This window comes from Eriocheir sinensis, chromosome 17 (assembly GCF_024679095.1).
Source record: "Eriocheir sinensis breed Jianghai 21 chromosome 17, ASM2467909v1, whole genome shotgun sequence".
Classification (NCBI taxonomy): Eukaryota; Metazoa; Arthropoda; class Malacostraca; order Decapoda; family Varunidae; genus Eriocheir; species Eriocheir sinensis.
Genome location: NC_066525.1, coordinates 14,955,464 through 14,976,070, shown reverse-complemented (window position 1 = coordinate 14,976,070; position 20,607 = coordinate 14,955,464). Strand labels below are relative to the sequence as shown.

At 41.5% G+C, this 20,607-nt stretch overlaps 1 protein-coding gene across 1 annotated transcript; it reads right to left on the bottom strand.

Moving 5' to 3' along the window:
• Nucleotides 1–7,705: 7,705 nt before the first annotated feature.
• LOC126999994 (pre-mRNA-processing-splicing factor 8) lies at nt 7,706–19,763 on the bottom strand. Its single transcript, XM_050863350.1, has 8 exons — nt 19,614–19,763; nt 17,633–17,873; nt 16,743–16,986; nt 16,124–16,378; nt 15,706–15,897; nt 15,032–15,358; nt 14,503–14,700; nt 7,706–13,904 (listed from the first exon to the last, which is right to left on the bottom strand). Exons 2-8 carry the CDS (start codon nt 17,860–17,862, stop codon nt 8,223–8,225), a joined length of 7,128 nt encoding a protein of 2,375 aa, XP_050719307.1. The 5' UTR covers nt 17,863–17,873; nt 19,614–19,763; the 3' UTR covers nt 7,706–8,222.
• Nucleotides 19,764–20,607: the final 844 nt, after the last annotated feature.

Here is a 20,607-nt window from a genome sequence, read left to right as displayed (position 1 = left end):
TATGAAGCATCTTAACTCACTTAATACAGTGGTTAAATCCAAATTATGATATGTTGTGTACTAGTCACACTAATGGGTGTTAAATGTAGCTAGGGTGTAAATTGCCAGCACAAAATGGTACTCTGAGCAAACAGATGCACCAGAGCCTACAGGCTGGTGAGGGGCGCGGAGGGTGAGTGGCAGATTGACAATTTCCTCACACATTCTCTTTCTTCATCTCATGATTGAATGTCAATAATATGAAGTGTTCTTAGCTTTGAAATAATTTTGACAACATATATGTACTTCACTCACTTTTGAGTCCTTCTTGGAGCTTTGAATGTTCTCTCTATTGAATTATAAAGTTAGGAGTGCATCAGCTTACTGAAGGTTGCCACCCTCCACCCACAACCAGATGCACTTACAGGTCTTATATTGCAGCTGGTCATAATCATTGAACCCTATAAGATCTTCAGGATTAGCAGGTCAAAATAAGCAATGTCACACACAACTTCCTGCAGGGGGTCAATGAGCCAAACAGGACATTGGATCTTAGTAGATGTAATCTTAGTTGTTAAAAGCAGACATTTGTCTGTTTTCATTTTTAACTATTTTAACTTTGCCCTCAAACTAGTGATTTTGAAACTAGCTACGATTTTTCATTCTCTTATTATCAGTAGACATGGGGTGTCTGGGACGCCACTGTACATAATTTTCCCTTAAACTTGTTGTGAATGGATTTTCCCATGGAAACTGATTTACCAAGGGTAAAGAGATGCTACAGTAATAACATTAGACTGATAATAACTAGAAGAATGGTTGAAAAATGTTTATACCACATTTGACTGATAATAAACTAGAAGAATGGTTGAAAAATGTTTACACCACATTTGACTGATAATAAACTAGAAGAATGGTTGAAAAATGTTTACACCACATTTGACTGATAATAAACTAGAAGAATGGTTGAAAAATGTTTATACCACATTTGAGTATAGATACAGGTAACTCGATTTACACGAGTTTGGTATACGCGTTTTTTAAATAACATGGGGTCCAAAATCCAAATAAATGTTTAATTTACACGTTTTTTCACTTATACGCGATATTTTATGGAGTGGCCACCAGATGTCTCATGCAACTGGACTCACACAGCGCCGTGGCCTCACAGCTGAGCTCGGTTCTTCCCGCGCGCCACTTGAACAATACAGTACGCACGCTGCCACACTACTCAACAATAGGGGTGGGCAGGTACTGGTACTAACGGTACCAGTATTAATACTAGCCAGTCGCTCATGGTGTCCCTCATTTCCTCCTCACACGAGTGAGGCTGAGACTGAGTGCCTGAGTGGATATCTCGGTGATATGGATATTCTCTCTCTCCCTCTCTACTGAATGAAGTGAATATTTATTTTTTTGATAGAAACCTACCTCTTGTTTGATTTACGCGACCTCTTCAAGGACACAATACTCACGTAAATCGAGTTACCTTTAATAGATTTTTATAGCATCTGTTGAATCTGTTCAAGAATAAGATAGGAATTTTTAGACAGTCATCTTGATTACCATGGTCACCAAATTTTATGCAGAGTATGTCAGAACTTAGGCTGATAACTTTTTATGGAAATATTTGTGAGTGTGTAGACTTGTATGCATGTGCGTAGTTCCCTTACACCTCCCCCTCCCTTGTTTGTGCACCACAGTCCTCTCTCCCTCCCATCACCCCCCACACTCTTGTAATGTAGTGGTTATAGTGCATAATGAGCCATAGCCCTGTCATGGACATTCATTATAATGTGACTATAGGCAAATATGTGAAATAATGAAATTTTATCTTTGTATGATATTTACCATCGATAAGAGTAATTCCATGATCACTTTATTTCTGCATATTTTACTGAGACAGTTGTAACAAGCCAATTTTGGATCATGATGGTACAAAGACAATGAAGATTTGTCAATTTTGTCAGTGAATCAGAGTAGATGTAACTTTTTTGTCTTTGAATAGGCTATGTGAAATCAAAACAACTCCTAAGTTTATCATAAGTTATATATATTTTTTAACATTAACCTTTTATCAAAAATACTTGCTGAATTCTAATAGTTAATATGTTATTGAGACAAATGATGCTAGATTTTTTCTCAAAATAACATGCCAAGAAAAATTAGAAATAAAGCAAGTAGTTGCTTGATGGATGTTTTTAAACACACATCTTCATAGTTAGTCTTCTAATAAGCTTTTTGAGTTTTTTGCATTTTATCATTGTAGCTTTAGCTAAAATAGTTCAAAGAAAAAAATCAGAACTGCGTACATCACTGTGAAAGAGTGCTATGCTAAAGGATATTTGACGATAAATCTGCAACCAGCCACTGCGAGATTGCTTAGCCTATTCAGCGACAAAAGTTATTTTGACCATTTTGTCTACTGCTCATCCTTGTTTCAAAATTAGTTTGTTAGGAGAACCTTGTCTTAGTAAAATATGCAGAAAAATAAAACTTGACCATGAAATCCCTCCATCAAAGACAAGGAAATATTTTATAAAGATATAATTTCACATAATTTACCCACAGTCATCTTGGAATAATCATTCATGATAAGACTATGACTACAATGAACCTCAAAGAATTAGTTCTCACTTTCGCATTACGAGAGAGGGGAGTTGATGGGAGAAAGGGAGGACTGCAGCACACAGATAAAGGAGAGGGAGGTGTAAGGGAACTCACACAAACATACAAGTCTTGCACTCCCAGACCTTTTCATAACAATTTCACATCTCAGCTCTCATACTTTGTAGAAAAGTTGTGATCATAATAAGGATAACTGAGAATCCTTTATCTATTCTTGAATTGATTTGATAATTGCTGTAAAAATCACTTATAATCAAATGTTTGTATTTTCAATCTTATTACTGTAGCATCTCTATATTTAGGAAATTTTACATAAAAAGGGTGAAAAATATGTACAAAGTCAAAGATACTTAAAAGAGACCCTGGAGAAAATATGTTAGAATCTTTTAGAAATGAAACAAAATGAATGGCCCAAATAGTAGTTTAGTTATACAACTTTCACTTTCTAGTTTATTTATACAACTTTCCATGAAAGTGAATTCATACAGGGGTAGGAATGATGTTCTTTATGAACCACTGTTGCTTTTTACAGTTGTAATGGACTGTGGTTCTTGCCAGGTGTCTCTTCTCTCCATTTCTCGTAAGTTGTGGTCCCAGTCAGCCTCCTGCACTTGCTTGAGCGTGGTCTTGCACACATTGGCTGGACCAAAGTCTGTAGATTACAAGGTTTACTCACTTGGCAGTAGCAGCCTGATCTGTGACGTCACACATCCATCACCGACCATGAGTAGCCAGTCATCCACATATCATGTACTCTCATTGGAGATTATGGAATAACGGCAGTCTAGAAAGACTAAACCAACCATAATCTTCTTGATGCATTTTTACTTGTCATAAGAGAGATGAAACTTTGAAAAACTGATTTGAAGAAAACTATAAAAAGAAAGTGTAAAAACATTTTCCTCCCCCCCCCCTTTTTTTTTTTTTTTCCCTCAACTTGCACCAGTTCCTCAAGTATTGCTCACATAATTTTTTTTTCCCCTCAACTTGCACCAGTTCCTCAAGTATTGCTCACATTTTTTTTTTTTTTTTTAAATCACAGATTTGAAAGTAGCAGACTTCTCTGGTTCTGATGGTATGACAGGAGCTCAAAATATCCAGATGGTGAAAATTAACAGCAACATGAAACTTGCATCAAGGGGTAGCTTGGCGGCATGCAGTGTGTGTAGCATTTTCGGGTTGGCAAGCCCTCAAGTTTCTAAAAAAAAAAAGGCAACAGCACAACACACACTGCATGTCACCATACTACCATGACACAGGTTTAATATTATCAGTAATTTTCACCATGTGGATAGTGGATGAGTTTGACAGGGTGTGTAAGAGGAGAAAGGTGAAAGTGAATGCTGGAAAGAGTAAGGTATGTTACTTGAGCAAGAGAGCAGACCATTGATTTTGCAAAGCCGTACAAAGTTAAGAGCACAACGAAGTGTAGGATAAGGCTGGGGGAAAAGAGAATAGAGGGTGTTACTGAGTTTAAATACTTAGGGACAGTTTTATGTATGGAAGGTGAGGGAAAGAGCAGTGAAGGGCAGACAGGTAGTAGGTGCAATGGAGAGAGTTATGAGAGGAAATGTGAGCATGGAGGGAGAGAGGGGAATATAGAACAGTATTATCCTGCCAGCTCTGTTGTATGCACCAGAGATGTGGACATGAAATGCAGTACAGTATTTGAGAATACATGCAGGGGAAATGAATTATTTTGGGGGTGCTTGAGGTGTTTCAGGATGGGATGGAGAAAGTAATGAAAGCGTGTATAAGAGGTTAGGTATGGGTATGACAGCAAAAGTGAGTGAACTGTGGAGTGGTCGAATGGGTGAAGCATGGTATGCTGAGATGGTTTGGACAAGTGATGAGAATGAAGGAGAATTTGTGAAGAGTGTATGAGGGAGGGGGCATCAGAGGAAGACCACCTGTGAAGTGGATCACAAGGGTGAGCAAGTATTGGAGCAAGAGTTGGAATTGGCAGGATTGAGTGTGCTGATAGGGAGTGCCACAACAAAAAGATGGACACACTTCTGCCACAGCCACCCCCTGGAGGGAAGTTGCTGTGAGGTAGCAGGGGATTGGAGATGTGGATAGAATGAATAGTTTTGAATTTCAAAGTATCTCATACCATCAGAACCAGAAAAGCTTCATGATTTTGAATTTGACAAAAAAATTGTATGAGCAGTAATCGAGGAATTGGAGTGAGCTGACAAAAAAGTGAGGAAAATATCAATACACTGCTGTTTTTTAAAATTACACATTTTTTTGAAGTTTATCTTATGGCAAGTAAAAATGTATCACGAAGATTATGGGTGGGTACTTTTTCTAAACATCCTGTGGTTATTTCATTATCTCGGGTGAGGCGGTGGCTCCACATGCTGTCCAGAAGGCCACCTATGACTATGTAAAAAAATATGAAAGATGAGGACTTGGGTCAGTGAGAGGGACATGTGATGTCACAGCTCAGTCCACCACTGCCAAGGGAGTAGACCTTGCATCTACAGACCTTGGGTGGGCAGTGAATGTTGGGCCAGCTATATATATCTATATATCTATATCTATATATCTATATATCTATATCTATATATCTATATATCTATATCTATCTATCTATCTATGTATATATATATATATATATATATATATATATATATATATATATATATATATATATATATATATATATATATATATATATATATATATATATATATATATATATATATATATATATATATATATATATATATATATATATATATATATATATATATATATATATATATATATATATATATATATATATATATATATATATATATATTGCTGGCCCCACATTCACTGCCCACCCAAGGTCTGTAGATGCAAGGTCTACTCCCTTGGCAGTGGTGGACTGAGCTGTGACATCACATGTCCCTCTCACTGACCCAAGTCCTCATCTACGTATCATATACTCACCCGAGATTATGAAATAACCACAGGATGTTTAGAAAAAGAACGCGGTGCCGTCACACTGTCAACTCAGCCACCACCTCCCCAATGCATCTACAGACTTTGGGTTGGACACTCCAGCTGTCCATTCAGCTTCAGTAGCTGTCTGTTGAAGAAAAGGGAAGTAGTCAACTAAATGAAGAGCTTCACTGCTTCTTGAAACTTTAAAGAAAAAGGTTTTAGATTTATTTGATGTTTGCTGTTAATATTTATATTGATTTTCTCCCAAAATTATCAGAGTATAGTTTTAGTTGTTAAGCTACATTTTTAAATTAGATGTCTAGTTTTGTTACCTCTTTTAGGGTGTTATTTTATTACTAACAGCCTGTAGTAACATTGTTGAAACCTGTCTGCACTGTACAGTAAGAACTCTGTTGCTGTATGGAAGATTTCAAATACATTTACCTAAAGGATACTCAGATTGTTTTCCTTACAACCAGATGCTTTCAGTGTTCCTCCAGACTCTTTGAAGTAAGTTTGACATAAGTTTTTTAAAACCTATAATTTACAGTTCCATCAGTTTTTGCCACAAAATATATTTTTCAACACAAATAAAAAGTTTCTCAACTAAAAATTAACTTGATCATTATTTTACCCCCTGTAGGGGCTTATATCAACAGGAGGTATCTTTAATTGCATTTAAGTGTGTTTGGGGTTAAATCACAGACTTAAAAGTTTTATTAGCCTGTTGAAAGGTTTAAACTGACAGGGAGTTCCCCAATATTGCTTCTAACATGTGCTGGGACAGCAGCCAATGACCAAGAACAATTAGACCACTGAAATTGTCAATTTACACTCAACATTCTCCGCCCACACAGCCCTTGCATTTGCCATGCTCACAGCCAAAAACATTTTGGATTACGAGGTTCAAACCTACCGTTGGTCACACAGTAAGTCCAAACTCCACGTTTTAATATTGAAGCAGCCACCACGATGGAGCCGAACCCTCCGTCCCAAACCACAGTTGCTGGACACCTGCAACGCCAGGCTGTGAGACTGTGTGGCCATCAACTTCACTCACGGTCAAGCTCCTTACACCAGCTAATACAACACAATGGGCATATATTAAGAACAAAGTTTTAAAACATTAACAAAAGGAAAATAATCCAGATCTACTTATTGTTCAAGATGACATACTCAATACTTTAAAAAGGGAAACAGATTCCATATACAGACCACCACCCTTGGCCATTGAAGTTTAGAGTTGAAAGGGATCGGTTAAAAGAAAATGCTAACTTACCTGGCTTTACTCAGGCTCTAGTTTTTGATTAATGACAGTCTTGTGTTCATAGGAAGTTAATCATACAATAAAAATAGCACCAAACGTTATGTAAGCAAGCCATACACACCACTGGCATGTGTCATGTATCCATCAGTACGAGACTATATTCACTGACATTGCAAATGAAAAAACTTACTATACGGTACTCTTGTAAATCTTTACATATTGTGGACAGTGTGACTGATGCTCAAAGTGAGTCTGGTATGCAATGAGGTCTAATCTCTAATGGGTAGTGACGTGCAAAATAATTAAGCGAGCCCATCAATATACACTACAGTTTGTCACTAAATCATTACCGGAAATTAGGAGAAAGGCTGTGACTAACAATCAATAGTTAGTGATGTACGCAAATAATAGAAAAGTTGATAAGAAGTCAGTGGAACACTTGGAAAATATAATTATTAAATGGCAATTTGGATTTAGAAAAGAAATATCGGGTCCCAAATATCAAAATACTGATGACAGTGGCACAAACAGTACTAGAAAAAAATGAATGAGTAACCAGTATCAATCAGACCCAGTAAACTTGAGTTCCTCAGCAGCTTTTCAGTTGCGAGTTGAGCACCATACCCAGCCAGATTTACATACACAGGAGGCATGCCTGGGCAACTGCAATGGATGCAGGACATTCTATGAGGGAAATCAAAACAATTTTAAGAGCAAATCAATCGTACTGGACAAAGTTGGCAAGTGGTACCTCACATGGTTGTATTGGCACCAATCAACTTTTGACAAAGGCACACTGCAGATAATAAAAAGCTCATCATTACATAAATGTATATTAATATAATACAGTGAATGGACCTACCTCTCCCCCCTTTTGTAAGCTACCATAACAAAATTTATCTCCCTCCCACCCACCCCTCAATCCAACATAATTCATGTATCCACAAAGGGGATTTACAATGACTACAACATTGGTGCCACAAGGTCAAAATGTTACTATAATGGTGGCATATGTTTTATGATAGTTGTAGCCACAGAACTGCAATACAGCTTTTGCTTTGAGATGCACGTTCCTCTCTTCAAAGCAAATGGTACTTTCATATTGTATAATTCCTGCAAACAAAATTACTGGAGAAAAAAATTACAGCCAAATGACTTCACAAAACACAAATTAGTGTCCTCTGAGGTCTGTAAGCTTTAGTAAAAATTCCTTACACTAGCAAATATCTAAATTATTGAAGTCTTTGAAAAGTTATAAATCCTTTGTACAACACACTAAAACTGTGTAGATACATAAACTGAACTCTGGTGAACAGTAACTGATAATCACTGATGAAATGTATGAATTTCATGACAATGAAATTCCTCATAGACTAAAATCACATGACCAAACAACATATATGGAATTGGATTACTCCAGGGCATTGTCTCTGTCTGCCCCAGCTGTGTCAGCCTCATCCAGGGATGAGAAGTTCAGGAAGTGTGCAGGACGATGGACTTCATGGTAAAACTCTTTAGGACTTGCAAGTTGAAGGTCATACTTCATATTGGGATCATGGCGTACACCCATGAAGTTGTAGTTCCAAGATCCCTGAAGTGGTGTCATGAAGAGGCCAAGGAAGCGGTCTGAGAGTAGCATTTGAACCTTCTCGTAGTGAGAGGGCAGGTAGCCTTTAGGGTTGTTGCCCATGTCCTTGTTGTTGCGGCCCCACTCAAACCCAGAGGGTGTCAGCTTGTAGGCCTGAAGTGAGCAGGAGCCTGGTGTGAAGGAACAGGTGATGACAATGGTGCGGTCAGTTGTCCAGGAACTGTTGTCAGCCATGACTGTAGCATGAGTTGTGATGTCATGTGGTGATAGCTGTGGCAATTCATTGGGCTGGGTATGAATCCATCCTAAGGGCTCTAGCTCATTCAGAAAATCATGTGTTGGCAGTTTGTGTGGAAGATGGACCATCTGATGTGTTCCCCATTGTGGTGGCATAACTATGCAACGAATCTCCTTAACTTGAGGGTTGTCTGGGGGACTCACACCATACAGGTAGCCAGATATCTGTGTACGCAGATCTGATATAATGATGAACTTCTTCAGTACATTCTTTGGCAGGATATATGTAAACCCAGTTTCCTTGATGTCATCTGACGAAACATAAATATAATTGGTACGGAGGTGAAGGTTGGTGGCAGAGATGGCTCTCACTCTCCATTCTGTTTTGCTGCTGAAAGTTGCTGTCTCATAGTTGCTGGTGGTGGAGGTGATAATTTCATCGCCATGCTTGTTCACAGTGCGTGTAGTGGTGGCTGTCAACTGAGACTGCTCCTTGGTCTGCTTTTCAATTTCTGCAATTTGTTGCCTCTGGGCTGAAGGAGCACTGATTTCCATTCCCAAGATAATGTCTCGAATTTCAGATTGAGTGAGGGAGGCCACATTCACGTTATTCTTCTTACCATAATCTGCAAGGATCAGATCTTTGAGCTGCACCTCCACCTTCACCCAGTCTTCATCACTGAGGGAAGGCCAGATGTGGTGAGGCTCTGTGATAGTGGTTTTGTCAGGTTTTAGGAGGACTTTAGTGCGATCATTGTTGACATGGAGGGCTCTCAAGATAAGGATGAGGCGGGAGAAAGCAGTGTATGATGAGATGTTCTTCAGCCAGTCATCATACAGGTTGAAAAGTACCATCTGGGGCTCTGTTGCCTTCAGGATCAAATCACCAAACTTCTCAACCTTCAAACAAGCCTGGAATGGCAGCTGCAGCTCTGAGCCTTTAATGACAATGTTGGGAAAGTCCAACAAGTGAACCTCAAGGGGATCCAACATACCCTTTCTTGTGACAATGATTTGCTTGGGCTGTTCTTCAACTGGGAGAGACCGGATAAGAGCAGCAACTTCCTCAGCTGTCTTCCACTTGGCCAGCTGACCTAAACGTTTCTGACCTGCCCAAACAGAGGTGTGAATGATCTTGAGGAAGAGTTGACCCGTTCGAGGGTTGAAGATGAAGATGGCGCCATTGATGGGCTTGGTTGTCAGGTTACCTTCAAAGGTTTTGTGGATTGTGACTCTGTACACATTAGTGTCATCCACAAACCAAATAATCTGATTAGAGAAGAGTTCACCATAATTTTGGGAGGAAAGGTATGGTTCAGTAGGTTCAGAAGAATACAGCTGAAGACCCTTACGTATACGCTCACGGAGCACATATAAGGCTGGGTTGGCCTTCATGATCTTTGCCATAGCTTGCTGTATCAAGGGTTTGGCTCCTGGGAACCAGTTGCCATAAGCACTATGAAGATTGTATGCCAAGTCAATGGCAATCAAAACACCTGTTGGAGATGGATACAGTGACATGTTATCAGTAGTGTAGTCCAAGAACTTTGCTCTGGCATAACGCTCAACATCATGCGAGTCATAGTCACCCCACCTAAGCTGGACATCAATCCAGTACTTCTGTGTGGTAGAGCCATCCATAGTGTCCTTGGAGTCTGCCAGTAGTGAAGGCTTGGAGTAGTTCCACTTGTAAGCAGCAAAAAGAAGAATGTCAGCACAGGATGAGTTCATCTTGTAAGACTTTCGAGGATGGATAGTCTCCTTCTGCACAGTCTCAATTTCCAGAGCATCCAATTCCTGATCAAAGACTTGACACAGATCCATGACAACAGACTCGTGGATTTTCTGCCACAAATGAGCACGGAAAATCTGAATAAGGGAAATCTTTAGAGTGGGGATCTTGCCGTGCATGAAGATACCAGTCAGGTCAAGCTGTACCTGGAAACCTACATACACATTTGCCCTGTTGATGGTGGGCGACCACCACAAGGTGAAACGACGGTTGGGGATCTGGTTAAGACCTGACCTCTGGGCATTGGTCAGCTTTTTGTACTTCATACTCTCCTCAAATCCTGAAGCTTTCTCCCAGAAGAGACCTTCCCAAGTAGGGAAATATGTGCCCTTGAAGAGGGTATGTTCAAGGATGCCCTCAACACCTCCAAGGGCCTGGATCATGTCAGTCCTGTAGTTGTTCAGATTCCACAACTTTCCATCATGGCGCTGATGTGTCCACCAGAAAGGATTTTGTTTCAGTACTTGATACTGCTTGAACTCTGTTCGGATACGCCACCCTTTGTCATAGGCAAGGGTATGACGATCCTTCTGGAAGAGTGTGTTGATTCTGGGAATCCCTCTGTCCCATGAGTCCTCCAGATCCTCCAGGGTGAGTCTGCGATTCTGTGCTGTTGCTTCCTGTCTCTTGAGGGCATACTCGGCCCACACTCTCTGAGAGTCAAGGAACTCTGTCTCCCACGGTTGGATGTATCTGTACAAATTGGGAATGAGCTGATCTTCATCATGGCTCATGCCAGACCTGAAGTGAGTGATACCCACATCAGTCTGCTTACTCCAACGAAGATCTGACTGAGGAATGAGGACATGACCCATGGACAACATACCTAAGCCTCCCAGCTCTTTTGGGGTGTAGAAAACTACAGGGGGGAACCTTGAGGGCATTTTTGAGTTCAAGCCAATCTTGATACGTGTTTGAATCTTGTTTTCACATTTCACCAGCAGGTCCAGAAGTTCCTGTGTGTTAACTACAGACTCTCTGTAGTAAGTCATGAGGCCAATCAGAGCTGTATTCCACTTGTTGACAATCTTTGTGAAAGTTGTTGACCCAGAGGCCATGAGGATCTGTCTCACACGGTTATGGAACCTCTGCATTGACTCATCATCCACCCTCAGGAAGCACTGGGAGGTCCTTTCTTTGGTCACCTCATTCTGCAGGTTCCAGACACCATCCCTGTGCTTGAATTCCTCATGAGTCATGCGGCACTTGGGTAAAATGCGACACTCAAACCCAGACATGTTGAAGAGAAGGTTGGGGTTGTCCTTTGAGTAAACCGAGACAAATGAGTTCTCCCAGTTGACAGTAGTGACAGAGCGCGGCAACCGATTCTTGATGTCCCAGAAAACAGCTCGGCCCAGGTTGACGTCATGCTTCATGAGGCGCATCCGGGCATCTCTTGGCCAGCACTTTTTGTTGTTGTATCCCACAATGTTCTCATTGTTAGGATCTGGGTGTTCAGTCAAGTACCTCTGGATGAGATCCTTTGCCTCCTCAGCACTGAACCGGAAAAAGATATGGATCCTGTCAATGTAGCGTGAGTAGAGGCGGATGGGATGCTGGGTTTCTGTGGCCACATCCTGGAAATTGAGGAAGTCATTGGGCATCTGTGGGGGTCCAGCCATGTCTGCTGAGCGCTTCAGACCCAGCACAAGCAGGTCCATCACCAAGCCATAGTACTGGACAATAAAGGATGCAAACTGTAGACCTCGGATGATGCCATAACGGTTGGTGTGGTTCATGTCCTTGTAGTTGATGTCCACGTTGTTCTTGGCCGTCATGTAATCAGCAATATTGTGGTCGACAATGAGTCGAAGCAGTCTGTTGAGCAATGTCAAGTCAATCTTTTCATACAGCTTCTCATACTTGGACTCCAGCATTACATTGCATTCCCCATCTGCAGTATCCCAGACATCTGTAAGGTTGTTAATACCCTGGCACCACTTGTACACCAGCAATGGTGGAGGCTCTGAGTCTCCAGGCTTAACCCAAGGGGGGAAGAGGCGACGTTTGTCAGCTTCATACCACAAGTACTGGTCTAGGTATGCATCTGTTATCTTCTCAAGAGGCTCCACATCATACACAGGGATCAGGTGGCTGTAGAGATCCATGAACTCAATGCCAACTTCTTTGAAAGCTCTTTGTGTCAGGAGGTGACGCTTGATGCGGGACAGAGCCTCATGGGGGTTGTCATAGGCCTGTTCAATCAATCCCAGTTCCTCTCTCTGTGACTGGTTGAGGCGAGACTTGACACTGTATGCCTCCTTCAGCCTCTCCAATGCCAGGATGAGCAGCTTGGTGTCATGCTTGTAGGAGAGTGGCGGGAAGGGGATAGGGGCGAAGCGGCGTGACTCAAGCCAATGTACAGTGGTGGTGTAGATCGCCACAGCTTCCTCAGGGCTGATGTATGGGCCATCCTTCTGGTAGTTGTGCTGACGTTCCTGCTCTGACTTCAGATACAGGCGGGTGAGCCTCCCCATGTTTTTCTTACAGACCGTCTTGTCTACAGTTGCACCACGACGGATGCGCTCACGGTTGTAGTGAGCTGTGTTGGTCCACCAGTCAGCCTTCATCTTGACATAGCGAAGGATCATGTTCTCAATTGGGGTGGGGAGGCCAGGGACCTTCCATGGGATGTTGGCCTTCCAGCACCTCCAGGCCTCAGACAGATGCTGAAGGATGGTGCGAGCCTTGTTTTGCTTGATACCTTCAGGCATCATGTCCAAGATGTCATGCATGACAGAAGCACGGAGCTCAAGGTCAAAGTGCGACTCCACACGCTGCTTGGTGACGGTCTTGGCGACACCCTTGCTGTGTCGACCCTCAAACTGACGTGAGAGGAGGTTCCCAAGCCAGCGCTCCAGCAAGGGGGTGATGCCTCTCATGAAGAAAAGCCACACCCTCCATCCTGGGGCCCAGAAGCCACAACCAGGACCTTTGCCCACTTGTCCAGTGTTGAACCTGTAGTAGATCACATGTTTGAGATCCTTGCACATGCGGATCTGTCTCATGAGCTTGTACTTGTAACGGTACATCCCAGTCAGCTGTCCAACATGGGCAAATATGTACTGGAGGCCATCTGCCAGCTGGAAGGCATCAACATTGTTGAGCCTGTACTGCACATGGGCATCCACAACCAGCTTTGTCAGGCGCAGGATCTCACGGCAGAGATGGAAAGCATTGCCGAATCTGGACTTCTTACGCTCCTTGGTTGTGAGAGTCTTGACTGGCTTCAGGTTGAAGTTGTAGTCCAAGTGGAGGTAGTTCAGATTCTTGCGGTGAATGAGGAGATTCAGCATGTTGTAGCCCTGCCGACACACCTGCAGTCCCACCTCCACCCAGTCCAGTGTTGTTGTCTGGAAGAACTTAGTGGCCTTGAATGAGCGGAAGAGGTATCTCTTCTTCTGGGCTTTTGGAGGGCGGTGCTTCAAGGCATTGAGAACATAGTATTTCAGCAGCTTCTGGTAAGACACACGGACCTGCAAATATAAATTACACCATCTGTGATTTCTTGCAAACTCTAAATAAAATGTTTTATACATCCAAGTAAATCTCTGTCATTTTCTTACCATTAAATGCATGAATGACTATAGAAGAGTCCCAATGATCCACCCTCACACTCCTTTAAAAAATACTTACACAAGATAAAGACTTACACTCACCTGTTTTGTAGTACCCTGCCACTTTTACCTCCTCCCCTTCATAATGAACTTATTCAGCACATCATTATGTCCATAATCAAGTGCTTCAAACCATTTCAGGTGCCTCATTTATAACTAAAATGTCTACCTTTCCTCTGCCAAATGCTTCAATAACTTTTTAAATAATTTTCAAGTGAAATGGATGGATTTACTTTGAATCAAATGAGCGAAAGGGTTTTCATAAGATGACTTTTAAGCTGAATAATGTTTAACTTACAACCATCAAAATCTTATTACCTACACTAAGCAAGATTCTACGTGATAGTCAGCCTTTGTGGAGGAAAAATTACTCATTGATAGAACCCCCCCAAAATATTACAAATATTATGCTATAATCAAGACTGATAAAAGGGAAACACTGAAGTGGAACAATTACCTTCACAGGCTGGCCAGGTGGACAGTGTTCTCTATACCACATTTTCACCAAGGGCACATCAATGGCCCGCCTCATGGTGCCTGAGCGCATGTTGAAGGGCCGGGGGCTCCACAACAAGGCTATACCATTAGCTGTTGCATCATCATATAACTGCCACTCCTTAAGCAGGGAGTCAACATCTTCTGGCAACTCAAAGTCCTGGAAGGGAACAGAAATTCTTGTCATAAACATACAACAGTAAGACTGTCACTCTACTTTGTCATCACTGTAGGTCCTTAATCAGGAGTACTAATGACTAGAATTAAAGTTAATGGCACTCAGCATTGTTAGAATCAGTAACAAACCTATGTATAAAAAAAGATTAGGTGGGTATTCATTCCATTACAAATGAGAGGAATCAGGACAGTAATAAAGTGGTGCTACAATATATGTATAAGCTTACATCATTATCATTAGTGGTCACAAATATCTGAACTAGAAAAAAAAAAAATAAATAAATAAAAAAACTATTGGGTGTTGACTGTCTCACCTCATCATCATCAGGCAGCAGCACCTCTCCCTTGACAGTGTTGCGGTGGGAGATGGGATTGATAAGAGGATCAAAGTAGAATGCAGGCAGATCTGGGTCCTCTGTCTTGATGTAGAGCACAACAGGGGTGTGGTACCAGCTCAGGTGCACATACTGTGGCATGTTGTTGAACAAGTAGGGGAAGGCAATGCGGTACTCAGTCCGCACCTGGTGCCTCACAATGATTTTGTTTATGTCATTGAATTCATTCCAGTCCTCGTCAGCTGGGTTCATGTCCTTGATCAACGGCTCAAACTTAGGACCACCAGGCAGGGCCATGTTTAAAGCCTGGGGAAAGAATCTTCATCACACACATAATAAGTATTATAATGAAACTTAACTTAAAATAAATAAATTATCCATGGATATCTAGTAATCTCAAGAATACTGATCATAAATATCAAGAATTCCTCAAATACAACAAAATTTGTTTTGTAATGATTTAAAAAAATACTATATATATATATATATATATATATATATATATATATATATATATATATATATATATATATATATATATATATATATATATATATATATATATATATATATATATATATATATATATATATATATATATATATATATATATATTTTTTAACAAAAGCAATACATGTAGAATAGAAACGAACTTTTGCTGTGAAAAAAGATTTGAGATCAAACAAGTAGAAGTAGTTGTTGTCAGACACATCTGTTAGCAACTGGTTGGCCAGGCGGTACAGCGTTGCCATCTGTGGCAGCGTGAGGCGCCACTTGCGGTAGGTGGGGCCATTGACATGCTTGGTGTCAATCAGGGGCTTGTGCTCATAGAACCATTCTGCAACCTGGAACACATAAGACATCATCAGCCTAACTTCCAGCAGGGTGATACAACTGCAGTAACTCCCAACATCAAAAACATCTAAGCAATCCTAATAAGGCAATCACAAAGTAGGCTAGACATCATCAATTGACTATTTCTTCAGTCAATCTGCTTACATGAAATTTACATCTATCTTTCTCCTTATCCAACCCCTCCACTATCCTTCCATTCAACCAAACACATCTCACCTCCACATCCTCTTCTGGGTCCAACTCCATCTGGATTGCCTCAAGGGGCTCCACATCCAGCACATTGTCAGCAAAGTCCAGCGGTGGTTCTTCATCATCAAAGGGTGGGAACCTCATACGCTTGAAGTGACGACGATCTCTTTTCTCCCTGCGCATCATCATCCACATTGTTGACCACTGAGAGATGTACACAGGTTCGATCACCCACGGAATCTCATTGACAAAGGTGATGGCACCCGTGATGTGATACAGCACCTGTCCAGAGAAGATTACACATCCTTGAGAGGCATTTTAATGTTAGCTTCTGTAATTCTGTTGAAGATGAGGTCTATATCAACCTGAAACTGTAGTAAGTGTGAACTATCTTTCTGGTTATTAAAGAAACGAAATGTGATGCACCTTAATCTCACTATAAAACCTCTTGAGCATTAACCTTTAAATTTTTACACAGAACCCTTTTTCAGCAAACTTGTCCAAGAAACCAATGCACACATCAACTACAATCATAGCACTGGTATAGCTGATAATATTACCCCTAACAACATAAATCAAATAAAGAGGGAGAATAATAAACACTGTAACCATCCATCTACTGGAGCAACTTCAACACAATACACACCTGCACATCCCTGATCTGCTCCCAGGGCATGGGCATGTTTTCCAGCAGCTTGAGTACAGCATGGGGCATGAACTTAAGGGCACCCAAGTACACACGCTTGTCATGTCGGTATTTGCGGCTTGACATATCTCCATGGTCCCGGATAATTTTGCGTATGTGTTCTGGTGGCATCTCCTCCTTTTGCACATCCACAAACCCAAACTTCCTCTTCTCGGCATACTTCTTGTTGTGCAGCTGCTGCCATCTGTTGGTGGGTAGTGGAGGTTAGAAGAGCCATGGTAGGTATGGTGTTAATGATATGGGTATTTGTTACCTCCCTATCATTATAAACCTTTAAATGGATGAATAATGGTGTTGGATCTACTGTAGACCTTTTAGACAGCATAGCAGCTTTGATAAGACAAAGATGTGAAGATGGAGGTTATGGAAAACCTCAGTTCATGGAAATGAACAAAAATGAACTCAGCAGAATCATGAAAGAGAATGGTCTGAGTGGACATAACAATGGGATGACAGAGCAGTAAATTTTGTTCACTGTTATCTCAGAAAGCAAAGCAAATCACAACTATGGCAGCTGGAATTGGTTGCCTGCCTGAGTCTTGAAACTAGAGTAATTACACCTCTGCAAGAGAAAAAAACATGAAAAAACAAAGGTAACTTAAAAAAAATGTTTTATAAAATGCTAAAATAGGTTAGAGATGAATCCCTACATAAATAAAATACAAAGTAAAAAGGGAGACAGAGGAATATGAAGATACTGATTTTCTGCATGCTAAACATGGGGAGAGAGAGAGAGAGAGAGAGAGAGAGAGAGAGAGAGAGAGAGAGAGAGAGAGAGAGAGAGAGAGTAAATAAAATGTTCTGCTCCCTCTTCCATCTCAGAGGTGTACCTTCTGGCTTTCTCCTGCATTTTTTCCAGAGACACATTCTCAACAGGGGGTGGACCAGCTTGTGGGCGAGGGATGGCCTGTGCCTGAGCAGTGTGGGCCTGCGCCTGTGCCTGGAAGTGTGCATGCATCTGTGCATGGGCAGCCTGGGCCTGGGCAGCAGCAAGCTGGGCTTGCTGCTGCGCCATGTAAGCCCATGGGCTGCCCGGGATGAGGTACGGTGGCAGCGCCATCGTTTACCCGTCTGTAACAAAAAATAAAGCATTAGATAATGACAAACACAAACTATCAAAGTATAGATAAATCGCAAGCTTTCAAATGACATTTTTGGTAAATTTTCAGCCTAGGTAATTTTCCAATTCCAATGACAACTATTTTTTTCAGATAGTTTTTGATGTTTCAAATTAATCTTAATCATTAATGATGAAAATTTTATCTGATCCAGGCAGTCTTCTTCACTAAATCTAACAACCTAGCCTGTCTTATAACAATCTGGCAATGTTGGTGGCCAAGTGGTTGTCACCGCTAATCAAGAACACTGACTCATTGTTTCGGCCAATGAGATACATATCTAAACTCAAAGCCAATCATATAGCTCCTTTTTCACTTGCTGCAGGAAGCAGGAAGAATTTGAAGTTTGAACTCACGTCTGTGCCTAGAAATGGAGTGTGGAACACATTCCTTGACTGACCCACAGAAGTAGGTAAGTATTGAGTTAAGAGTTTAGTTTAATGTTCTTTTGTAAACACAGATTGTGTTTTCATGGGCAGAATGTGATTGTTATTTTGTGGAGAATTTATATCTGAGGAAACAAATACCAGACAGGTCAAAAGAAGGACGGGTGGCAGGCGGAGCGTAAGGTTTGAAGTCAGTTGCTGTATTTTTGAAATGGTTTATAATTCTTGTTGTACTAACAGGGGGTGGGGTGGGTGAAGCCCCCCTATTAGCTGTTAGGTTAGGTTGGGTGGGGTGGGGTCAAGGGGGGTCAAAGCCCCCCCCCCCCCCACTAGCAGTTATATTATGTTTGGTTAGGTTAGGGGGGTTGAGGGGGGCTTAAGCTGTTAGCAGTTAGATTACAAGTTGGGGTTGGTTTAGTATAAAAATAATTTGTGACTATTGAGAGAACCTTCACTTGCTCGCTCACATAGAAAACAGGTGTGAACTTGAGCTTCCCATAGCCCACTCCGCCCCGGAGTGGGCTATGGGAAGCTCAAGTATTCCTGATACAATGTACCCTCCATAAGTATTTTTTTATGGTTTGTGCAGAAAAAAAACTCTCCACAAAAAAAGTTGTCATATTTTGCCCATGAAAACAATCTGTCTTGAGAATAATGCACCAACTCCTGCTGCAGTTTTACCAAGAGCCCTTTCGTCAGGCTAGTGGTTTAGACCACTACTACTGGTACTATGTAGGCTAATCCAGTACGTCATCTGAAGAATGATTGGAGTCAGAGACTAAATTGGCTGCCCCACTGTGCTGTCCAGTGAGGAGGGTGACTAGACCTCTGAAAGGGAAGATAAGCTTGCTTGCATGATAGTCAACGACCACCCGGTCTTCCTGGGCGTCCCCAACCTCCCTTCCCTGGTGGGTGACAAACCAACAAGTCCTTTGCTGTATTGTTTAATCTTTCCGCTTCGCAATTCCCCCGCCCTTTTTCTCTTCTCTCTCATCGCTTTCACTTTCTTTTTCTCTTTAAAGACTCGGGGTCTCAGGTGTTATAGGAATGCTGAACAGGCAGCATATTGCGTCCGCCCTCCTCCCCCTTTACCTGCTTCGCTTCTTAAAATCTACTAAAGTACATCATTAAAGCCTTTTTCTGCTCCTAGTGTGTATCAGGCCAGCGGTGAGGCGGCCAGACAAGACGTCCCCCGCAGCGTGTGTTACCCTGGTGGCACCCCTGCCCCTGACGTGCGGCGTCCCCGGCCCCGGCAGCACCTTCCTCGGCGACGCCACTCCCGTGCACCAACGCCAGGTCACACTCACCTCCTACGGGCCGCCGAACATGTGCTTCCCGCCTCCTGCACCACAAAGGCGAGCAAATTAAACACTCCCCGCCAGACTCATGAGGCGGCGTGTTGACAAGATGGCTGCAGCTGTTGTAGGAGTTATCTCGCAGTCGGAAAATAGCTCGCAGAGATTCAACTTCCTTACTCTTTCTATATTTCCCTCATCGCTATCGTTGACTTCAGTTTAGGCTCCAATACACGGCACAAATATCAGAGTAGCTTTTTTTTATCAAGAGAAGGCTTATATAATAAGCGAACAGGGCAGATTTTAGAATGACCCCATGTTCAAGTTCACTCATTTCTTGCTTGGTTGGTCTGGTAAGTTATTTTTCGTGGGCATTATTAACCATCACAAAGATCACAAATGGATAAACTAGAAGAAAATCAGGCAAATCAATGCGTTTTCCTGCTGCGTGTTCCAGTGCGCATGCGTAGTGGACACCAGAGCAACTTATTTCTGCGAGGTGCTATTTCTCGCAATACCGCCAAACGTTCTCGATCCCCATCACTATTTCGGGGATTATGGTAGAATTTTATCGTTATTATCAAAGTAAAGCATGCAGTAATATATTTAAAAAAATATTTGACCATTATGAATATGTTTTTTTGTGGATAACCATTCCCAAATTTAAACGAGTTAGGGGTACCTACACTATATGAATATATATTATTCCAAGGGTTTAAAGGATTTTTCTCACCACTATCATGAAAAAATAATATGGAATGATATATTAATAAGACATCACACTATTATAAAAGAGGGATTTCTACAGTAGGCTGATGATTCTCCTACGTACCATTGTATCTTTTTAGTTTCCTGCTACTTACATGTATCCTTAGTTGTATAATCACACTCTGTACTGCCTGAGGGTTAGGATGGCATGCTCCTCCCTTCTCCTTTGTTGTTTTTACGTGCAACAATAAACTATCAATCAATCAATCTCATTATTATAAAGGAACGAACGAGTTTA

What these genes read in the sequence shown, in the direction of transcription:
- LOC126999994 (XM_050863350.1), bottom strand. Translation starts at nt 17,862, where the DNA reads ATGGCGCTGCCACCGTACCTCATCCCGGGCAGCCCATGGGCTTACATG. An exon ending in AGCAGATCAGGGATGTGCAG is followed by an intron (nt 16,379 to 16,742) that starts GTGTGTATTGTG and finishes TTCTCTGGACAG; the next exon opens with GTGCTGTATCACATCACGGG. An exon ending in ACCCAGAAGAGGATGTGGAG is followed by an intron (nt 15,898 to 16,123) that starts GTGAGATGTGTT and finishes TATGTGTTCCAG; the next exon opens with GTTGCAGAATGGTTCTATGA.